Raw genomic sequence first — 23,792 nt, 5'->3', positions numbered from 1 at the left:
ATATGTTGGGTTTCCTCAGGGTTACTGAAAACCCAACCCCAAATATAAATAAAAATGAGACTCTATTCTTAGCAAACAATTCTTTATGTCAGTCAGAAATTCATACTTTATTTCTATTTATAATCAAGAGATACTTCATAAATATATATATATATAGCCATGTAGAAGAATTATACCAATTTGCTAATTTCAAAATGCAGAAGTACAGAATACTGTAAGTGGTTTTATTCAGATGAACTTCAGGAAAAGAAGTCCTACCAGTGGATCCACTTATATGAAGCTCTGGGGTAGTCTTATTTCCAGCAACAGCACTGAGGACAATGTTGTATTTATTCCCAGGAATGAGACTGGAAAATGTATTTTCTGTTTTTGAAATTCTTCCTGGTAGGGAGACTTCTTGTATCTTTTTATTATCACGATCAAGTAATACTAGGTTATACATGTCCACCTTCCCTGAGGAAGGATCCCATTGAACCTGCAAGCTCGTGAATGTAGTTTTTTCCTTATTAATTTCCAAACGAGATGGTGGCAAGGGATCTGCAGTTAGGAAAAAAAAAGCAGAAAACATAAACCCTTTCTTGCTTTGGCATTATCTGAAATTTTACACAGCAGCACAAGAAATCTTCCAAAACTCTCCCTTTATCATCATCATGCTGCCAATACTTTTCAAAAAGCTTTTTCTTTCTATTTATAAACACTGTACATTGAAGCCAGTCTACAAGAGTCTTGAAGAATTCAGAAATATTACTTTTCAGTATTTGTACACACTCACACAGACATACACATAGCAAAACACTTCCACTGTGGACGTATATTGCAAGCTTGGAAATCTGCTGATAGTATAATTGTAACAACTTTAGTAAGAAACAGCAAACATGTAAACCCAGTAAATTATACTCAGTGCCTCAGTGTACTGTGGCTTTATAGATGGCAGCAACAGCTTTCATTTCCTAGCACTCACCCTAAACACTTTATCAGTTCAGGGTATGAGCATTTATACAATTTTAAGGGCAATAATCTTTTGCTTTTAGTATTAGCTTCAACAACTTCAGATTCTGATACAACATGCTTCTGCTCTGCTGTAGTTCTGCTCATAAAAATTCAAAAAAACCCAAACAGTACATTGGATATACTCTAAGGAACTAATATTGGGCTTACTTCTCTGAAACTTTCAACATTCATTATGTTGTTTATTAAGAAACTCTCTGGTAAAATCACCTGTGAAATAAGATACACTCTAAAGGAAAGAGAAACTGACCAAACCTAAAGAATCTGGTTGATTTTATACTCCAGGTGCATTTCCTCACTCACAAGACTTCATGCAAAGCACAAAATAAAATGTACTACATGTTGATGTACTAAGGTATTGACATTTATGTCTTCCAGTAAGGTTAAGCAAATGCTTATTAAGAAGATATCATGAAACAACCCAAAGCAGTGAAATCGAGCCTTCATAAGCTGGGACGTTAAAGTTTCCCAACAATTCAGGAATAAATTTGCCTACCACAAGAGTACACTCTGTGCTACTCTTTCCTAGCATCAGACCAGTAGTGCAAGGTGCATCCAGGCTGAAAACTGTGGTCTCTGTATGAACATCTCAAAAACAGAAGAACCAGACTATTTTTCCAATACAGTCATTGCTGCTTGTTTCCCTGAACAAAGAAGACAAAAAAATGTCAATCATATAAGTTAAAAATGCAATGTAAAGGCTGCAAGGATGAAGTTGAACCTACCTCCCACCTACAAATACATAAGTAAGAGAGCCTTAGCAGCCTTTAAGCTGCTTTTTCTTCAAATTCTGGATGATGTGGAAGGTTTAATCACTTCCTACAAAGCTCTGCTGAGAACAGAGTAGTGCCAAGTTTTGGTGGCATACTTTGTCAATCAAATACATTAGGAATGTCAAGGAAGCATCTCCTTCCTCGGAAACAATCAAAAACTGACTGAACATGGTCCTGGGCAACCAGATCCAGGTGGCCCTGCTTGAGCCAGGTGCTTGGACCAGATGACCTCCAGAGGTCCCCTCCAACCTCAACCTCTCTGTGGCTCAGAAAGCACTGTGTCCCTTTGAACCCAGGTCTCTGCTTAGATTCAAATTCTTCCTTTGGACCACAAAGATGTTAGTGCTCTTCAGAAAAAGAGATGAAAACTAAACAAATTGATTTAAAAAATCAATCAATAAAAGTAACTATCTTTTCTTGACCGCTTTCTTAAAGGCCAAAGTAAGTCTGTTTAAATCTGAAAAAGAAGAAAGTAACATTAAAGACCAAGCACATCAAACTTCAGGCCAAATAGTTAAAACTTCACCCAATTACAGCAACTGAAACAGGAGGTTTTAATGAAAAGTGTCAGGAAATCTTAACAATAGGCTTGACTACCAGCTCCACCTATAATATATACTAAGCCAGTAAAGACTATTATGTTGGCAAAAGTGAATAGTGGGGGTATAATCTTGTTCCTTGAAGGCAATTGTTCTAATCCGAAAGGTCAGACTTTGGAAGTCAGAAATAAATTCCAGCACTATATATGGTCAGACACACAGCCAGCTGAAAAAGTTTTAATTTGACTGACATTGAGAGAACAGTCATGATAACTATCAAGAAGTTTAACCCTTTCTGACTAACTTAGGACAAGGTCGACTGTTCTTTAGTCCTGCAAAAGTAATCACCATTGCCATCTGTATTATTTGCCAAATTTGACAAAAAAGATATCTGCATTTTTAGAAGCACTTTTACTGTCCTGGGTAATCTGTCTTCTAAGGTGCATGAGCAAAGAAGAAAGTTGCGTGCCTAGAAGGTGAAGTTCAGAAATTCAGACTTTATCTAATCTATCTGGTCCAGAAAACAAAACACTCAGTGCTTTGTACATCCGCTAGAACAAAGGAACAATGAGACTGGGAAGTGCCTGGGCTGAAAGAACCCTGGATGGAAACAAACACTTAAAAAACCATTTACATTGTTAGACAAGTCTCTGTTGGCAATGGTACAACACCGATATATCACAGAAATAAAATCTTTTCATCAAGATATTTTTATACCATTTGACACTATACAAATTAACGTCCCCTGGTCTACAAAGGCATCTTCCAGAGACTTAATGGTCTTTGAATTATATTGCAACTCCATTTTCACTTCTGGGGAAGAGGATATGCTTTCTCTGCACAGCTGCTACAGATCCAATTTACAGATACGGCTATGTCAAACTCCAGTGACATGACTCCCAGATACAGCCTGTAAGCACAGAAACACACCCGCCTTATGCAGGAGAAAACAAAAACAGCTGGGAGGAATGAGCCCAGGACTTAGTAATAGGGAATTCCTGACAGTCTCAGTTATATTCCTACCATATTTTTTCCTGCCTTTCCCTCCTCATAAAACAGTAACCTACTCATAAGGACTTTTCTGAAGATTAAGTAAAGAGGGTTGATTTCATTGTCTTTACTAAGCACAAATATCCATTTCTTTGGGATGATACGCGACTTAGAGAATCTTTATAATACGGTTATTTATTTTCTTCTGGTACTCTGCCTTTGAAATGATGATCATAATCATTACATGATTACAGATGATAGGATTATACAGCCTATAGTTAGAGCCATATCACTTGTTTTTCCTATAGACAGCTAATAAATCAAATTTGTCCCAAATAACTTGAAATTTACAGGAGTGAACACATGGCTTGGGTATGCTTCTGGCACTTAAAGAGTTAAATATTACAATGAAAAACCACTCTAACAGTTATGTCTTGGAAGATAGAATTTTATCTTCTTTTCATTCAAATATTTAATGGATTTTCTAACAAAAAATTATTTATAGTACTCTCAGTACAGGAGGCTTGAATTGGATAGTAACATAATACAGCACTGCAATATTTTTGTAGACTAAGATTCTGAAAATGGCATTTATAAGTCTATTTTAGAAGACATAGTTGAAAGTGGGGTAATTGCAAAATTGTTTTCCATAGCTCTCTAGACCAGTATCTCAAATCTGCATTTCAATTCTGAATTGAAATTTATAAATTTAACTGTAATTTAGGATCTATTTATATACTACTATTTTTACCTAGACCTAATCATTCACTGAAATATAGTTATACTGTGCACAGACATTTGGAGATTTGAGAACTTAAAATGTATCTTACTTATAATTGGGAAAGACAAAATCCTACCATCTTTTGCAGTACATCAATTCTTAATCACAGAAATAGTTTTATTGAGAAAACAGTATGACATGAAAGGACTGACAGGTGCATATCCCAGCTTTACAATGTCAGCAGCATGCTGACTAGTTGTATGGTTTTATGTGCTCTTTAATGTCATATATATATAACTTAGAAAAACCCCAACAAATTGTAAATATTAATATGAAGTAAATATGCATACTTGTGCCTACTGACATCTGTAATCTCAGTTTTGCAGTGGAAAATTTATCTATAGTTAAGAGCTGATAAATGTGTTATCAGCTTTTTCTTCCTTTCCTATTCTACCAAAATAGCACAAATGTCCCCACTGTGTGTATTTCCATGCCTATGTATACATGGCTTATGAAGTGCATGTGTGACTGTATTTTCCATCACTTTGGATGACCTATTTTAATTCTGCTCTACAGGATTAAATACTTGCTGTTTTAAATTTACAACCCACAGACCAAAATTTCTTGAGTAAAAAAAGTCACTTTAAAGGAATAGTGTGGATTCGTGTACCACTATTTCATGCATCATTAGACTTAAGATCTATGTGTCCACAAGTGAAATAGAAGCTGCTTCTCCAAGAAAAGATTCACAAGGGAATCTGGTGTTACTGGAGAGTTTATGGAATCTTCTCGAGCTGCACAATTATTCAATCAGACTTTGAAACTTGCAAACAACATAGACCACGACTTTAATGTGACATTGTATACTCAAAAGGCCAATATGGTCCTCTCCAACCTTTTACATTACCGCTGCAACTGTGGCATGCATTATTCATTGCTTTCACCATGAGTTCCCAGTCAGAAAAGATCACACTCAAAATTTAACCAAATGTTTTGGATTTTATGTGCTTAGCTACTCCAGTATTTTGTATAAGAAACTTCATGAAAACCAAACTCAGAACTGGCACACAAAGATTTTTACAGGATTGAATATGAGCAAAAAGGTAGCTTCTGATCCAGGTATACAATCAAACCTGTAACTTTCTCACACTTTCTCATGTGTATTTATTTTATCAAGACAATACAGATGTTCAAACATCATTTTGCAAAATAAAACACATGAGATGGGAATTCTTTCATTTCAACCAACTACACTTCAGCTTTCTGGTTTAACCTAGCCTTCTTTGATAGCCAGTGGAGAAAGCACCTTCAATGGACAGCTTAGCCCATCTTCCTTAGAAAAAGAGCTCAGGAAGGGAACCTCACTGACTAAAGTCAGACATTGTGGTTTTAGATGGCCCATGATAACTCAGTTCCACTGCCAGTGAAATTGGTAGAAATTTTGTTTACAATATGGCTGGAAAGACTGTTTATACTTCCATATTCACAGGACAATTTCCAGGAACGCATGCCTATGGACATTCAGGCTCAGTAAACTAAAACTACTGTCATTAAGTTACAAAGAACAGGTGAAAAAGAGCTTCCATGAAATTGGTTTAAAATGCTGCCCCTAGTGGAAACATAAGAGGAATAATCCTCTCTCATTCTGCGTTGAAAAGCTCAGTATGGACAATACAACATGGGTTGTTCACAAGCATAATTTAGAAAAATTCTTTAGGAAAAAAAAATTGGGGCTAATTGTGTATTTTGAACACCATCAAGTAATTCAACTCAAGGAAAGCAAAGAACCACAGAACAATCTCAGCATTTCTCTGCAGAAAACATTCATGGCTCCTCGATTCTTATTTCATGCTTTTGACTGATCTCTGCTATCCAAATCCAAATGTAAACCTCATTTAAACTATGGTATACCAATTATCAGTATTTCAATTTAAACTTTAATCAGACTTTTCACTTTGATATCAGCTACATAATATGATTCTAATGATCAGCTCTTTCCAATCACTTTTATCGTACAGCCTGGAAAAATCTATTCAGTGATAAAAAAGTCATAAATGGCATGTACAAGCTTCTGTGTTAATGGTACAGCATTAATCAAAATGTGCTCTAAAGTGGTATCTTCTCACCTTCTATGCAAGTGTTCAATAATAGAGCTTTACTATACAGAAATGATGGTGATTTACACCTGCCTCTCTGATAATGGTTGATCTATTATTCCAATTTTCACATTACAAGTCATCAATATCAAAAATAATCAGCATGATGCACAACAAATTTAAATCACTTTCTGCATAGAAACTATTACTCATTTTTACCAACTGACATGACTTGTGCTTAGAGTACAGCTATGACACCAGCAGACTTGTCAATGGATTTTTTTAAACTTGAGTTACCACAGGAAATTAATGGAGAGTATTTAGTGCATTTGTATGGTTAATGCAGGAAAAAGGTTCCGACAGAAAGCAACACCTCTGAACAGGTAATTGTGAAGTACTTGGCTGCTGTAATCTTCAATACTAATATTAAGTACCTCTCTAAAACTAACCTTAGGAGCAAATCAGAGAGGCATTTAATGATGGACTTGATTTAAGACATCTTTGTTTTGGGTCTTGAACTACTACCTTTAAGATGTCGAACAGTATTATATTTTATCATCCTCACAAAGCACAACTAGAGCCTAGAAAGAGGCCAGTTGTGCCACTGCAGCTGTTGTCATTCAATGTCGTCCATTGCTTCACAGCTGAATTGTTCAGATGCCCACACAAACACGAATGCAGAAGGGGGGCTTTCCCTGGCAGCCCTCTGTCAGGCTGCTGGACCATTTTTATAGCCAGTCATGGATGTGTCACTGGAAGTGCTCTGTACACAACTGCATATCATAATACGTCACTGGTGATACCCAAGAAAAACATAAGAAGGAAGTTTCAGCCTTACTTTCTGACTTTTAGTCTCTGGCTAGACAGAACCAAAGTATGGAAACGGGCTGAAACAGTACGTTACCCTTAAAGAAGGCTTAACTGCTATGAAATAGATTGTATTTTAAACACAGTAAATAAACTGTCAGCTGAGGAACTATGACAACAATGTATTTGCATGAGCACGAAGGATGTTATGGGCTACTACGACAAAAACTTTTTTTTTAACTTAATATCCTCACAGCACCTTCTTGTTTCAAGCCTGCTGGGTTAACTGTCGGCAGGAGTCACTTCTGGCAGTGGGCTAAAGAGAACTCAAGCGCTGGGCTGCTATGTTCAGCAAACACTGTCCACTTGCAGTAGCTGTAAATGCATCGCTCTCCTCCTCCTCTTGGAGCCGGCCGAAGCAAGGGGAGGAAAAGGAAAAGCCCGGCGTCCCTCCCCGCGCACCTGCCGCGCCCGCGCCCCTACCTGTCTGCAGGGAGATGTTGAGAGCCTCGCCGCCGGCGAGCGGCTCGATGCGCAGGTGGTACCAGGTCCCGGCCTGCAGGTCCCGCAGGGTGCAGCCGTAGGTGCCGTTGCCCGCGGGGGCGGGCTGGCAGCCGGCCGCCTCCCCGTCCTCGGAGCGCCCGCTCAGGCTGAAGTTGCAGGCGCGGCCCGCGGCGCCCCAGCGCAGCCGAACGCTCTGCCCGGCGACGCTCCGCTCCGTCAGGTTGGCGCTGCATCCCGCCGCCTGCTCCGGCGCGGCCTGCGGAGAGCGGGGAGAGCTCTGAGAGACCCGCCGGTACCCCCGCGCTCAGCCCCCAGCCCCGTCCCCGTGCTGTGCCGCTGCGGGGCGAACTTGCCCGTGTCCCCCAGGCTCGCCTGCGACCTGCGAGGGACGGCCCTACACCGCCCCCCTCCTCCCGGCCGCTCACCTTGGTCAGGGCCAGCGCCGTCCACAGGGCGAATCCTGCTCCATAGCTCAGCATCGCCGACAGTTTTTAACGCCAAAAACCCTCGCGGGGAGGGGAAAAGGGGAAGGGACGGCGGGGTTGGGGTGGGGGTATCCGAAGAAGCGAAGTGGCGGCGGCGGGCCCCGGGGGCCCCCGCTCCCCGCCGGGCTCCGAGCCCTGTGCCGGGCCGCCCGCCTGCTGCATGCGCTCGGGGCTGCCCCGGCCGCCGAGCCGCCTCCCTGACACCGGCGTGGGGTGGGGGGGCTGCCCGCCCGCGGCTGAGGAGGAGCGGAGGAGGCGGGGGAGGCGGCCGCCGCTTCCCACGCTGCCATTCTGACCCGGGCTGACTCTCCCGGAGCCCTTCCCGCCGACTTCCGCAATCAAGAGGCGATTTCCTCGCGTCTCGCTGCGGGGGGCGAAGCTCGCCGACTCGGGACCTGCCGCCCACCGGGCAGGGGACCGGCCCCGGGGTGCCGCCCCTCTCTCCTTAAGGATCCCACCTTCCTCCCGGCTCCTCTCCCACGCCACCTCTCTTCCTTCCTCGCTGCTTCCTCCTCATGTCGGTTTCTCCCTGTGTCTTGTCTTCCCAAGCGTTCCCCGGCGCACGGGGCCCTTCAGCGGTGCCGCTGACTGCACCTCACCGGGCGCTGCCTTGCCTTGTCTCATGGCTGCATCGCCTCACAATGTCTTCTTGCCTCTGCCCTACCTCGCAGCTGCCTTGTCTCATGCTGACCTTGCCTCATTTCCACCTTGCCTTTTGCCTGCCTTGCCTCACGGCCATCTTGCCTCCTGTGGCTCCTTCTCCTCCTGCTTGCCACTCCTCTTGGACATCTCGCCTCATTCTTGCTTCATTCCACGGCCACCTCACCTTGCAAGCCTGCTCTCCTCACACCTGCCACCCTTCACAGCCATCCCTCCTCCTGGCCCACCCTCCTCTTGGCCTCAGCCATCAGTAACGCACCACTCCAGCTCCCGTGTCCCAAACTCAGATGTTTTTAAGGGTTAACCATAGAGCACCAAGGGCTCCATTCTCTCGCTGGCCATGTGGCACTGCAGCAGGGCCTTGCATCCAGGAGAGCCCAGCTGAGCTCCTGCCTGCAGCAGCAGAGTCTGTGGGAGAGGCCAAGTCATCTCTGTTTTCTGTTTCAACTTGTGTCCTCGAAACAATTCCTTCCCACATCCCCCGAATAACTCCCAAGCTAAAATTACACACGCCGTGGAAAGCAAAAAAGTGTCCCTGTTTTCAGACTGCACCAATAAAGCTGTGTGCAACTCTGAGTTGGCTACTGCCAAAATGAAAACTTTCCATTTCTGTCATGCATACCCATTTCCTTCTTGCTTACATTTCAGCCTCTGAGAACTTGCATGCCAGTGTGTGCATGGGCAGACAGGGAAGGAGTGTAGACAGAAGCATTTTTGCACCTTCAGATATTCAAATACACCATAGCAGCCATGGAGTGAATTCGGGGGTACACAAAAGAGAAGGAAATGGAATTTACTTTCTTCAATGGGAATAGTATTTTTCTGCATCTTTCTGTACTGCATTATGTGTGTGGGATTTTAACTTCTAAAAGCAGTACCTCAAGCAAATTCAACACCATCTGTATCACTTTTGCCATCTTTGAGGGAGAAAAGGTTCTAGGTTCTACAAACATTAGTCCACCTTTCAGAGGAGCTGCTGCTCTAGGATTTTTCTGGGCACTAGCCTGTCTAACAAGATACAAATATCTGAAAAACCTTAGCTGTTCTTCTGTTCTGAAATCAAAGGTCTGAGCACTCAAAAGTGATACCTGCCCCCTTCATCTGTCCCAGTGGAGCTCTGTGCCTGATCCTGGGGACATGGTACTGAAAGTGTTGTGCTGTACTTTGCAAAGCTGAGGGTAGTTAATAACTTTATGATCTTTGCCTTAAGTGACAACATAAATCTGTGTTGGTTGTTATGCCAGAGAGAATCTCCTTTGGAAGAGATGTTTTACATACTTCAGACAGAAGGAGGAACCAAACCCCAAAGAGCTAGCACAGGGATAATCATACCATTGATAGGAAACACAAGGTGTGTTTCTTAGACCTAAACTAGGACTAAAATGACATAGATGTCTTGTAATTATTTAAGGTGAGAGTTTTACAGTGTGATTTCTTCTTTAGGTGATTGTGATTTTTGGGCTTAACAGCATAAACCACACCAATACTTTTCCAGCACTGGAGAAGTACAAATCTGAAGGCTTATTGGGATGGTTGGATTACTTCAAAACCCTCTCTGAAAATTAAAACATTCAGGGTAACCTGCCTTTTCTTGAAAAGGAGCTCACATTATTCTAGGGAATTTTGAAAACATCCATGACCTGAACTTCCAGGGAAGATATAATTTGGATATTTAGATATAAGTTTTTTAAAGTAGGAGTAATAAGTAAAAGGAAAATGAATCATAATCAACACTGCAAACATAAAATCCAGGAAAAAAAAGGAACCTACCACAAGTAAAATTTAAAGACTTTTGGACATAAATAACTGTTTGTCTCTTCTAGCTAGCATAAGATAAATTGTGGAAGAAAATTATATTACTGTTTCTCAGAAGTGCTCATAATTCAGAAGTTCCTACTTTCTTACTCTTATTCTTGATATCATAAAATATTTACTTTTCTGTATTAGTAGGAAAGTACTGGTTTATTACAGGTTTTTGCTCCTTCTGTATGTTATCCAGAAAAAGTTGCTACATGGGTAAGGTCTGACACAGATGTCTATGCCAGCCCTGGAATAAAACATGAGGGGTCCATCATTCACTGGTGGCAATATATTTATATAGAATAGCCAACATAATGCCACAAGTAATTATTTCCAGACTAATATTGAATAAATGGGCTTTTAGTAAATCAGCAGTCACACAGCCTTTAACACTTACTGACCTGTGTGGCAAGCCAAGAAACTAATTAAACTGAAAAAAGAACTGGAAGTGAGTTTTGGGAGTTGCCGGACGTGTCTCTAATAGCAGGCTCCAAAGTCCCTTTCAGACACTTTCCCAAGGTTTCCTGACTTTTTTTTTTTTTTTAACACCAACCTCTCTGTCTCTCTAATCAAGAGGAAATGGGCTTTGCATAGCTTTTGTCATGGATTCAAAGTGCAAGCTGCAGTTTTACTTGAAATCCAAGGCAGCTCTAAACCAAACATTTTGTTCAATTGAAATGTCACTATTGTCCCCCCCAAAATGGCTATGTGCACAGCCAAATAACAACATGGCTTTACTTCTGCAAACAAGAGGCCCCAGCCTGGGCAAATGCACTTCATAGAAGGTATTGTCTTCCTCACAACAATACTCAGCACTTAGTGTATGTGTTTTCAAAGTATTGTGTTAAATCCAGTTAATCCTTTAAACATCCCTGAAGCTTGACAAAAATGTTTTTAACTCCACTCTAAAGACTTGGAGACAGAGAGGGAGGCCAAAGATTTTAAGTTTCTGTGTCTAAATTGCTATATCTAGATTCAAATGTCCAGAGCCAGTTGGAGGCTACAAGAGAAAGCTACTGCTGATTTTTTTTTTTTTTTTCATAGATATGCTTAGACAGCTTATCATCAGAATTCTGGTTTGAAAGTTTTGACCTAAGCAGCTTGTTCAGTGCAAATGTTGTGATTCAGGAACAAGTGGGGTAGAAATACAAGAGGCAGTAGTTTCTCTTAAAATGGTGCCATTTCTCTTGCTTTGGCAGGATTATGTAGTAGTAGTGTTGGAGGCAGTTTGGGTAATACTTGTTTTTATAGGACATCTCCATTTGGAAAGAACAAGTATTCTGTGCAGGAGGAATGCAAATGAACAGAGGGCATGAGGAAACAAGCTCAGCCTGCATGCACTGAGCCAGAAAGATGATATTTAGAAAGAACTGCATCAGCTGTGGAAGGGGGTGCAGTGCACCCATCCTTGGCTCAGTCCCTTTCCCTTGCCAGCCTCAGAACAGCAGTGTTAGGGTCCATAAACCATTAAGTTTGTGGACCCTGACACTGTCCACAGCCTTCCCAAACATAAAATACATTTCATATCTGCTTCAACACACAGTAGTAACTGAAGCATGTTGGCCTGCCCCAATACACTGAGTGTAGTGTGGTCCCCTGGAAGATAAGCCACAGGGAATTTAGAGATTTTCAGTTCTAAACCACTATGTGATAATAGTGATACAGGGACCAATAATGTCCTGCATGCTTTAGTTCTAACTGCCTGTACACATTTTGCCAGTGGTGATTCCAGATTTGTTCTCACATTACTGAACTGAGTCTTGCAGAAAAGGAAGACTGGAAATTGATTTGGAGCAAATGGCCTGCCATGTGCTCCTTCTGCAGCTGGGCAGGCAGCCCCATTCACCTTCTCTGCCAGGGCAGTTTGTGGCCGGGCAGAGCAGAGACCAAGAAGTGTCTGTGTGTTTCCACTCTGCCTATCAGCCAGTAGATAAGCTGACCATGGCCAAGGCCAGGGTTCCTTTCGAGGCCAGTAAAAGCATTTGGATTTCTCTTGATTTGATCTGTAAACAATGTATGTAATCATCTGTAAATAAGGGCATTGCATACTGTAATTCTTAGCATGTAATTAGAGCTAGACCCTCACATCATACAACAATCAATACCAGAGCCTGAGTCACTGAGAACAGATACCCAGGCTCCTGTGGGTCCTGCCATATCCAGGAGCTTTCCATTGCTTCTCACATATCCTGATAATTTCCCTTGTACTTCTCCCAATGCAACATTTGCACCAGGACTGGGCTGTACAGAAGAGGCAGAATTTTTCTGCAGCTATGCTTCTAGCAAAGGACACTGTCAGCATAAACATCAAAACAAAGCGTCCCACCAGGAGAAGAACAAAGCTTAGTCCTTTATGTAGTTTGTTTCAGGTTTTGGTTTGTTGTTTTTTTAAGCCCACTTGTAATAGCTATCAGGCTCCACAGAGTGGAGCAGCCTTTATAAAAATCAGTAATTCATCTGTCTTACCTGTTCGGTAGTGCTAGAGTACTGAAGAGTGGTTGTTGGAATCCAGGCTTTCTCTGTTACTGCAGATTTCAAGTCAAAGTAGAGGTTTTCAATTGGATTTTTACTGAAGTGCTCAGTCACATTTCTGATGAACATCTCTGTGGTACTCTTCAACACATTTTCAGGCCTAGAAGTTACAGCACTTGAAGAGGAGTATGTAGTTCTAGTACTCCACACAGAAGTGTCTGCATCTTGGAGATCTAAAACAAACAAAGGAAAATTATTAAAATCACCTTAACATTTTTATAAACAATTAATTAGATCAATAAATGTGGCTGATACAACTTCCAAGTAGTTCAAGTACACCTGTCAGTTCTATAGGTTTTTTGTTTTCAATGCAAACATGTTTTTGCATTAATACCAAAGCCTGAGAACCACAACCAGAAAAAAATAATGTCCCTGAACACTCATACCATTCATTTATTCATACCAGACATTTACCATGTCTGTCAGTGATTCTGAAGGGAAGAGAAAGGTTGTACTTTGTCATTAATGGCACATTTTTTTTCATTTGCAACTTTTCCACTTACTTGTATCTATCAAATGGCACACAGTCATATTGTCAGCCCTCTCCCCTCCTTTCTAAGTGCATGGGCCAGATACACTTCTGCCTTTTGTTGGTGTAAGTTTAAAACAAGACTTTGTTCAGTACAATTTTTCAAGATATTTTTTTTTCTCAATGCATGTGTTCAAGTTCCTTGTGCCCACATGAACATTTCTCTTGCTTTCTAAAATCAGTCCTGTGCTGACCCCATGCTAGTCCCTGACTGCTGCCTTCCCAAGGCTCAGCTAATGATCTATCACTTAACTGAAGTATCTGTAAATATGGCAGTGTGTTCGCTTTTTTAGTCACGTATCCTTCAGAGAAAGCCAAAGTTGCAATTAGAGCTCAGGAAAGATTTTACTACACATTTTTCCTCCACATTTTCATGGCTCTTCCTCCCCATTGGTATGTATTTAATATCCTTTCTTTGTGGCAGTGAGGGCAGGGTTCAAGCTGTGGTGGCCTCTACATCTGGTAGCATCACATTTCAGCTAAACTATTGGAATTACTCACTGGCCCCTTCTCACAAAAAGCTGCCCGGCCATTGCTGTAGCACAGCTAGTGTGTGTTGGCTCAATGCCCAAGACACTTTGTCTGTCCTTGAACTGGGGTCTCCAGCATCACAGAACCTTGTTTTGCTGCTGAGCCACTGGGCTGGTTGCCATTTATAACAATTTTAGCTCACAAATCCTTTAAAACCAAAGTAGTGACTGGGTTAAATTGCAGTAAAAGCTTTCAAATGCAATTAATTGGTGTGCAATTATGATGTCTTAGCTGGGCAAGGTGTAATTACCTCTTACCCAAAGGAGCAGTGGGTGAGCTTCCACAAAATCAACATTATCAAGTTTTTGTATATATGTAAATATATATGTTAACATGTTTATGTAAAGAAATTTGCATCACTCTGATTTGCACAGAAAAGTGAGATTGTAAAACTCTAGTAAGAAACATTTCCATACAAGTGTTAGCTGTGCTTGACAGCACAATGTGTTCATCTGGTACATGGTTCTGGAACTTGAAAAAGTTTACTAGTTTACTGGAATGGGTTGGTATCCAGAGTAGATATTTCCTTTCCTTTTATCTAACTGTGCTTCTCTGAAAAAAAAAAATCCAAGTCTGTATTAAATTACAAGAAATGTTGATGAAATATTTTTCCAAATCAAGGCAGTGAAAACAATACTACAGATCTCATTCTTCTCTTACACTTGTGCAAAGGGTTTCATCGAAACCTCAGGTCTCATCCAACTCTGCATGATCATCTTCATGCTGCTGCTTTTGCTTAAACCCCTGTAGAGTGCCTGAGGTGCAGAGTCTGCTGTGGTCCCATGTCACATACCTTCATGGTCCCCACCAGAAGGACAGGAACCTTGTGCTCAAGCTGACATCAGGTGCTGCAACAAACCCATTAGCTGACAAAAGTCCAGACTTAGTCTAGATTCCATGACAGTCATTGTTCCTGGAGATATCCCATTTGTTGTGGGTCTCTGAAAGTCTACAGTAGGCAACTAGAAATCCTAGCCCCAAGGACTTGGAAAGAGCTCTAGGCCTGTCAGATGTCTCTGAGATATCCCTCTACTTCAGCAGGAAGTAGAACTTACTGATAGAAAGACAGCAAAAAGAGGGTATATCTGCAGTCAGCAATCCCTTAGAGAAAATCCCCACACATTTGGGTTTCTAAATATATATTTACACACCCAACATGAAAACACTCTAAAAAAAATTTTTATCTTAATTTACAGAAAAATAGCAGTGATTCCAGCAGGAAGGCATTTGCATTCCAGTGCAATTATGCTTTAGGAAAGCTACTCCTCCATAAAAGGAAGCTGGCGCTGCCAGTGACATTTATGGGACTCAGCAGCCAGGGAATAACTGGCATTCTTAGTGCAGGAGCTGAGGGGAGAGCTCAACAGTCCTGGAAGCAAAACACGTGGTCCTCAGAAAAGTTCCACCATCCCACAGAGATCCCATGAACAAGCATTTGGTCACTGCATGACCCAACCTTTCATGTTAATAAGCTTCAGGCTATTCTGGGTTTCAAGCTAAAGGATCTTTCCCAGAAAATACTGGTTTCAGTCTGTTACCTGTAACCTGTGGGTAGAAGTGACTTGTGTACTATGCCATACTGGAACTTCAGATATATGTACCAGTGTTTTCCATATATCCCACAGTGGACTGACTAATGGGGTTCATATCTGTTACCCACTTTAAGAAAGTCAGAATTCATGTTTATATTCTAAGTAAAGCCTCTATTGTGATCCTAGCATAAGGACCCTCACATCCCTTTTTCAGTAGTAGGCACTTAAAAAAGAAAATTGCATATTATAAGGTCCATGTAGTAGATTTCTACACAACTTGAGTTCCAAATTTTTTAACTAGAAAAAACTCACTTCCTCTCTGGACATTTGTGAAGTACACAGAAATCTCAACAGTGGTATTTTTTCACGTGTTTAGCATTGTTCCAGCAACTTCTTTGGAAATTGGTCATAAAACTGTTCTCGGGAACAGGACAGCAGTACTGACACTGTTGTTGATCACTAGTGGCTGTATGATATACAGTGTGTGAACATAATATTGTAATAATCAGTAGCACACCCAGGAGAAATGATGATGTTCTGACTAAGTGCATATTTCATCCACGGAGTGTACTGCAAACGCCATCCACCCACACAGCAGCAGGCTGCTGACAAGGAAGGGACTGCCATACATTTCCATGTAGGAGCAGCAAAAGTGCTGGTTAGTTGTCAAGAGCTGAGAACCCTACAGTGGTGCTTTCAGCCTTAGCTGAGCTGGCACAGTGCAGCTTTCTGAAATAGCTCACATTGTACTGATCTGCCTACTCTATTAGAGCGCAGTTTCAGAAAAGTAAGGCTGAACTGCTAGTGAAACATAATTGAATCAGATATTTAGTGTATGAGACACAAAATACTCCATAAAACTGCATCTAACTCTCTGCAAGACTTAAAACAAGAAGGGACTGCTTTAAGATGTCTTTATGTGCAGGACAAAATGAATTCTCTTTTTACCTAACTACTTGTAAATAGAAGAAGCATAATTCAAATTACTGTTGTACGTTGGGGTATGAAAGAAAACCAAAATTCTCTGAATGTCCTTTCTTGTCCATTCAACATGACTTTTAAACCTGCAAAATCTGTGCTGCTTAAAAATTTTTTCTTTATTTGGATGTTGTAGAAGTTAGTATCATTTGTATCTTATGTCAGAGAGGTTGAATGTCTCCAAACTCCAGTCTAATCCTGAGCTGCTGTTTTACTTGCTTGTTTTTGAAATGCTGAAGTAGCCACTGAAAGGTTCTTTCAGCATCAGTGGCAGCAGAACATCCATATAACTATGATAACAACACCATTGCTGTACCAGCCCTATTTCTGACACTATGGGTAGTTCCAGCTCACCCTGAAGTGGATTTTTGGTCACTGGAAGGGGCATCTAGATTCCAATAACTCCATGGATTACACCTCTACTGAAGAGAGCTCAGCTATGCAGAAATTACATAGACACCTAGGTCTTGGTTCAGCTGCCTAAACCTAGTGGAATCTGAACTGCCCTGAGGCGTCTGCCCAGGCTCTCATAACACTTATGGGAGACCTGTGTCTTTCTGGGCTGGCAGCCAGAGATCATGTGGAATACTGTGGAGCATCTCAAATGACAAAAAGCACCTTGTTGAGGTAAGTGAAACAATCCCTTCCTTCAGACACCTACATTTAGACACCTGAAAGTTCAAACCCACATGAAGGTCCACACAAAATAGAGAGAATGTAATAATGAAAAATACTGGTAAAGTTGTTAGCACTAGCAGAAGATGAAATCATAAAGCAGGACATGCCTGATTGCTCTTGGAAGCTGTGCCTATTGTTCCATTTTTTTTCCTTATGAAAGTAGCTGAGCTGGTTTTGTTCTATATTCTTTGTGCTGTGGCTCATTGAGGCTTTAAAAATTTACAAAAACCAAGGACCAAGGCTACACTGCAGATTTCTCCCTTTCTTTTTAGAAAATCTAAACCCATATTTATCTCTGAGCTTCCATCAGTATGCTATTGGATTTTGTACAGTCTTGAAATTATGTCCAAGGATCTGACATTGATGCCTCTCCTTAACTAAGTGAAGCTCAGCAGAAGTGGTTAGCCATGTATTTCTTTGACCCAAGAAAGAAGATTCAAGTAATTTTTGATATTTCATGGGTTCACATATGTGTTAGCAAAATCTTATACTTAGAAAACCCTATAAAATAACTTGGAGAGATTAAAATGAATTTCAGTAAATGTATTTTAGGAAAAAATATTTTGGGTCAACTTAAAGGTAGAATGAAAATATTGTTTATCACTGTTCTAATTTATCCTGAAGAAAATTGTAAAAGTTCCACACACAAAAAATTACAACTCGTAGTGAACTTATGTATGGATTACTGCAGTATCTACAAACACTAAAAGTGTGGAAAGCTTAAAGCCTAAAAATATTTAATTTACATTATTTCAAAAATAGGTAAGCGTTTCTCCCTTTTCTGTGCTTCTGCCATCTTTCTTTGCTGCTTTTCCACCTTCCCAAGAGTCCCAAGAAGAAGCCTGTGTCTTCCCTTCCCATGTTCTGCACTTGCTACTGCTGCTCCAGTGGCTCAGAGCACGCTTGGAGTGTGCACTGCTCTGGTTTCTTCTGTGCTCCATCTCAGCCACCAAAGCATCAGCAGTGGGATGTGAACTTAATTAGATGAAGTTCTGATTATGAAGCAGCTAAACTGAAAGGGGGATAAGGGGAAGAGAAAAGCTTATGTGAAAGAAATGATCCCAGACAAGAACCGAGGCTAGAAAAGGGGGAAGGAACAGCATGAACATCAGATGGCACATCAGACTTCAGCTCATACCTGGTATCTGGAATTTTGTCTATTTCAGGCTGGAAACAAACAAGAGATAGAAGGATGTTCTAGTTGTTATTTGAATTCCTTATCCAACATGTTTTATATCTTTGTAGATCCTACTATGGTTCTTCAGTGCTTGGCGCACAGCTGTAAGTAAACCCTCCACAAAATCAGCTACTTTTTTTGAATGCCTTGATATCCACAGCTCTAGGGTTGTCCCTACCATGTATGATATGATAGAAGAGAAATGCAATGAAGAACATCATATTACAAAACAGTTACAGTCACCTTCTGTATCCAGACTGCTCTAGAGCCTGTGTGACAGTTTCTAGAGCTCAGTGCATAACTGCAGCATACAGCTTGGCCTTGTGTCTACTCATTTGAAGTAATTCCCTGCTTAGTGAATAATTTTTGGTCAGCAGTGGTTTTGAGGTTTGCTGGTAATATTCAAGATGCCACATAGCATTGCATCTGTTCTTAACTGGATATTTTATTGAAATTACCCTACCCAGAACAAAATAAGCTTGGAAGAATTACTTAAGCAGCTCAGAAGTGACATCAGTGTTAGTCTGTCAGCATTAGTGGTGGACATTTGTTCCACAAGTGTTATTTACATGCAACATTCTTTGTTCTTTTTCAGTCATCCTGCCTTCTACCTCTTCAACTGCCCCATCTTTTCCTCTTGCCTGTTTCCATTCCTGTTCCTTGTCCTGGTTTCTGAGCTTAGAGAAGCTCTGAACCCAACAGTGGGCTGGTGAAAAGAAGGCTTTAGCATTACAGAGATTTTTTCTCTCTCTGCCCACAATGTCCTCATGAATTTGGTGGGAAATGAAGTCTCAGTTTCTCAAGGGATATTAATACCTTATGACCATTCTTCATGTTAGCTGTTTCAGCTGGAGGCCAGATTCAAACATGAATTCGTGTGAGAAGGACTGTTTGCTACTACATTTGGAATTACCTCTGAGTGAGCAGAGAGGGGTTATATTCCCAAATTGATCCTGGTTTCCACAAACAGTCATTTAGGTCAGGACTGTTACAAAACATGTAAATCCAAACACATCTCAGATGGATGATTTGAAATCCAAGTCCAAATCCAAGCTCAGACTTTCCCCAGGCTCAGAAAAATAATGTTTGATGTTTGAGTAAGGTCCAGAATAAAAGGTAGTTCAGTTATTGGGTTTGGAGCTTCTATTCCATCTGGGGTGATGTTTGGGTGCAATTCAGTGAGCTAGTCCTATGCCAAAAGAGAACTCTTTTTATGAGTACTGTGAAAATAGAGGGTAAATTATAGCAAAATGTGGTCTTAGTCAGGAGGAGAAAAACTTACAGCCATTTCAGCTCCAAAAATTTTGCTCAAATTTTACTACCTTAGCTAAATATAGACAAAATATGTTATTTTAGGCTGATCCACTTCTGCTTGTACTGAAAGCAGATAGATGTTCTTGGAAGACTAATTTTACACATTTAGCATTGAAGATTTTCACATGCATATGGATGCCATGACCAGAACTGGGGGCATTAGATATTGTTATCACAGTACTTACTACTATTTGGAAAATTAATCTCTTAACAGTACTTCCACTTTATGAGCTTCTTATATTCCTAAAATTCTTAGTTGGGTATTGAAGATTACAATATTTTATTGGTTTTTCAGCAGAGCTTCCCAGAGCTGTCAAAAATAAGGTAAGTAACACTCTTAGAAAGGATTTACAGGCTGGAAAATCAAGGCAAATTCATTTAAGAACTGAACACAGTAAAAAAATGAGAAGGTGCTTTAATATCTCATGACAATTGTCTTAGTACTTATTGGTCTTAAATTGCTTCTCCTCTGGGGATGATTAAGAAAAGTGTGTAAGGTTACTTTAACTTTGTTAGGCCACACTCCATCCAAAGGAAATAACACTACCTGTGCACCACATCTGAACTATTCATAGTGTCTTTGAATATGCAAGCCATTTGCATCCCACAGGACTTCAAATGATTTTGCCATTTTAATCTCTAACATACACGTGAGGGCTGGGATAGCATCATGGCCACTTTTCCATTCCCTGGTTCTGCAAGCTATTCTTTCATGCCTCCACTCAGGTGAGTAGTCCTGGTCCTATGAGCAGAATTCTGCAAGTGCAAATTTGCTGAAAAATGGTACCCTGCCTTACAATAACTAGGAGTTTAGAAAGAATGAGGATTTGGTTTAAACATTCTGAAAACTTGGACATATGCAACAGTTTTGAGTCATAAAACTTTTTTTGACCCTGTAAAGACAAGAGTTAACACTAAAAAGATGTCTGTAGGTTGTTATTTACTGTGAAGAATTGCTTAATACTGCACAAGAACAATATCAACATCTTTGCCAGGAAAGATCAACAATGGGACATTGAAGAAAGCATTATCAAGCAGTATTCCAATCACTGTACCTTCCATTTTGTCATGGATATGGAAACCCACAACTGCACAGATATACTGTAGGTATATCTGTATGTCTGTAGGTATGTGCACAGACCTTTGCATTTCAAGGTACTATTCCAAGAATTTCTGAGACTTTTGATTCAGTTCATTATTCTCAGGATTTTGAGTGCTCTCATGTATGTGGCATCTAAGAGCAAAATTACACTGAGTAAACATGCAAATGTGTAAGCCATGACTGTTCTAATAATGCATTTAGGCTAATCAGAGAAAGAATTGTGTTTGATTTTCAGATGTTGTTTTGCTCTTGACAGATTGGATCTGTATTTGTATGATAAAATGAATGGGGGGGGGGGGACTTCTTTGCATCTACATTTTTGAAAAGTACTAGGAATCAGTACCCATAGTTTAGAAATGGAAAAAGGAAATGACACACTAATAGTGAGCTGAGGTTACATATAAGCTCATTGATCCAAAGATTGGGAGTAGACAAAACGAGAGACATCCTGAAAATATAAAGTAGATTAAAAACTTCACCAGTTGTGAGAAAGACGGCACTCATCTCAGCTGTTCTTTAATAGTTCTCAAAATGCTTTTCAACTGTGAAAAACATTCTTCTGTATGAATAAAATATCATAATTTTTCACATTTGAGTTAGCATAACAGAGACATTTTTGTTACCAAAACTCCCAGGATATTTTCTTGAAGGAATAACTCACCTTGCTTTGAGCACAGATTTCCATAAACAGGTTTTCCCGTCTCGCTGGCTTTTAGCTGCATCCATGTATGAAGGTATTTTTTACTCCGCTTGGCCATGACCTTCTGACCTTGTTTTGTGAGGAAAAGGGAGCTGTTGGCCACCTTCAGGAGCCCATCCTCGTGGCAATTCCACCTGACTGCCTGGGGACAATTGACGGTGATGCTGCGAGACGACAGAGCAGAGCGTGTGGAGATGCTCAGGCACTGGGCAGACTTCACATGGAGGAGCCTGTCATCTGCCATCCACTGCCACTTCTGGTTCAGGTCAGTCATATTGCACTTTTCCATAATGACTCCTCTCTTTTCTGAAAGACACTGCTGTTTCTGGACATGGATAATCAGAAACCCTTCTGGAAAAGGAAAATTCCAGAAAAACATGATTGATTACACATTTACTTGACAAAAAGCAAATTATCAATGATTTAAAATACATCAGCAAATAAATTTCTCTTCCCACTTTCTGTGTGTTGAACTTTTCATGAAACTTCCATACATTGAACCTATTTTAAAAAAACCCTCCAAACACAACACCCACGTGATGCATGTGCTGGTAACATAAATAATGAAAATGCAAAACCCCAAGCTATTGTGGCAAGGTTATCTTGAGCTTCATTATACATAAAAATAAGAAAAAATTAAACTGGATATAAAAAAAATCCAAGAACTATTAAATTCAAACACCAGTCCCTCATTTCCCCTGCTGGAAAGCAAACATGTCCACATGAATTCTCAGTCTCTGTTTCAGTTTTACAACACAGACTTTTAAAAATATAATTTACTGCCTAAAAGTTGTTTTAGTAAAATTCATAATGTTTCTGAGGGAAACGTAGGAGGATATTCATAAATTGATGAATCTCTCAATGCCTGTGTTACAGGAATGGAGGTTCTTTACTGGTAGGAAGCACATCTGTTTTACTGGATTTATTCCAAAGTCTCTAGTTGTTAGCTTTGTGACCATTCCAATTCACGTAAGATTAGCTCTCTGTGTCACCACACTTAAAGATCAACACCAGCTACTCAAATGAAGAAAATTACAGTACATTAATCAAAACCCCACAAAGCTACCAATGCAAAATGCATACTTGTTACAGAACACAGAACTGGTTATTTCAAATGCAGCCTCCCTGCCATATCATGTTTAGGTTGTTCTTTGTTTTTAATCTCAGTTGCTCAAACATTTCCAGCCCCATTAGTTACCAAGTGCTAAACCAAATGTGTATTTATTTCCCTCAATTGATATTGTCATTCCCCTGTTTTTACAGACCTGGGAATTTTCTAACTAAGCATTATAGAAAGTTCTTGTCTCTGAAGTTTCATGAAGTATGAATAAAAGACAGGCATCTCCTGTCTGAAGCATTTGTCCCAAAAACTCAGCTCCTGGATTGTCTATCAGAAGATCTTCTTAAAAAAAAGAAGATGTATTTCCAGCAAAGAAGGCAGTTTATTTTCCTTTGGAAAGGAATCTAAACAGAATGGGCTGTGTTGGCCCTGCCCTCATTCCTCTGGTATGAAGCCCAGAGAAGAGGTGACTCGGTTTTTTTAAGTCACCGGCTGTGCCGGAGGGCTCTGCTCAGTGGCAGAAAGAGCAATTCAGCAGAGGGGAAGAGGGGAGAGACACTTACCTGAGAATGTCAAGGCAAGACAGGTAGAAACCAGGACGTGAAATACAGAATCCATTTTCCCTCTAGCAACTCCCCATGCTTCTCTTAAAAAAACCCACCTCAGATAAGTGAAGCGAAGGCTAGGAAGGAAATGTGCCTTCACGGGGGAAAAAGTCAGTGACGAGCACTTCCTTCTATTCAATTGTTTTGGGGGGTTTTACAGTACTTTGTCCTTTTCATATGATTCTTCAGTTTACTAGTTAGTTTATTTTGGAAAAATACAAGCAAAAGAGAAGTTTTCAAGCACCTGGGAAATTAAAAGAGATTTTATTGAATCTCTTTAGACTAAAAGAAAGGGGATCGTACTTTTGTGTAATTTGTTGCATGTGAACTATTACAAATCTACAGGTCACCTGGATGGTGCTGACTAAGTATGTTCTATATTATTCAAGGAAAAACATGTATTTTTTGTAACTATACACAATCAAGCAAGATCTCAATATATTTCTAACTCCACAAGTTCTAAAAGCCAAGTGGAGGGTGGGGAGGAAGGGGAAGAGGAGGAGGCAAAGCTCTGGCATCTGTACCAGGTCTTACAGAAACTCCCCCTGAGGAATCAAGTGATGCTGGGTTTGCCTTTCCATCAGGTGATGCACCTTGCTCCATGTCAGCTGGGGATTGCCTGTGCCCTCTGGATTGGTTTCCAAGTGGTCTGAAGCCATGGTGGAGGCTGT

The 23,792-nt window shown here is 40.6% G+C and overlaps 1 protein-coding gene across 3 annotated transcripts in view; it reads right to left on the bottom strand.

Moving 5' to 3' along the window:
* The window catches only part of PTPRB (protein tyrosine phosphatase receptor type B), a 62,716-nt gene extending 39,552 nt beyond the window's left edge, over positions 1–23,164 (bottom strand). For 2 of the 3 annotated variants that reach the window (XM_058805949.1, XM_058805950.1), the window contains exons 1-3: positions 7,864–7,969; positions 7,418–7,694; positions 259–537 (exon numbers count right to left, since the gene is read on the bottom strand). In XM_058805949.1, coding sequence (XP_058661932.1) covers positions 259–537; positions 7,418–7,694; positions 7,864–7,917 — 610 coding nt within the window. In that variant the 5' untranslated portion in view covers positions 7,918–7,969. Of the gene's footprint in view, positions 1–258; positions 538–7,417; positions 7,695–7,863; positions 7,970–12,849; positions 13,089–21,417; positions 21,808–23,079 lie in introns of those variants that run through there. The other variant, XM_058805948.1, reaches the window with a different exon arrangement.
* Positions 23,165–23,792: the final 628 nt, after the last annotated feature.

This window comes from Ammospiza caudacuta, chromosome 5 (genome assembly GCF_027887145.1).
Source record: "Ammospiza caudacuta isolate bAmmCau1 chromosome 5, bAmmCau1.pri, whole genome shotgun sequence".
Lineage (NCBI taxonomy): Eukaryota > Metazoa > Chordata > Aves > Passeriformes > Passerellidae > Ammospiza > Ammospiza caudacuta.
This window is presented reverse-complemented; position numbering and strand designations above follow the sequence as displayed.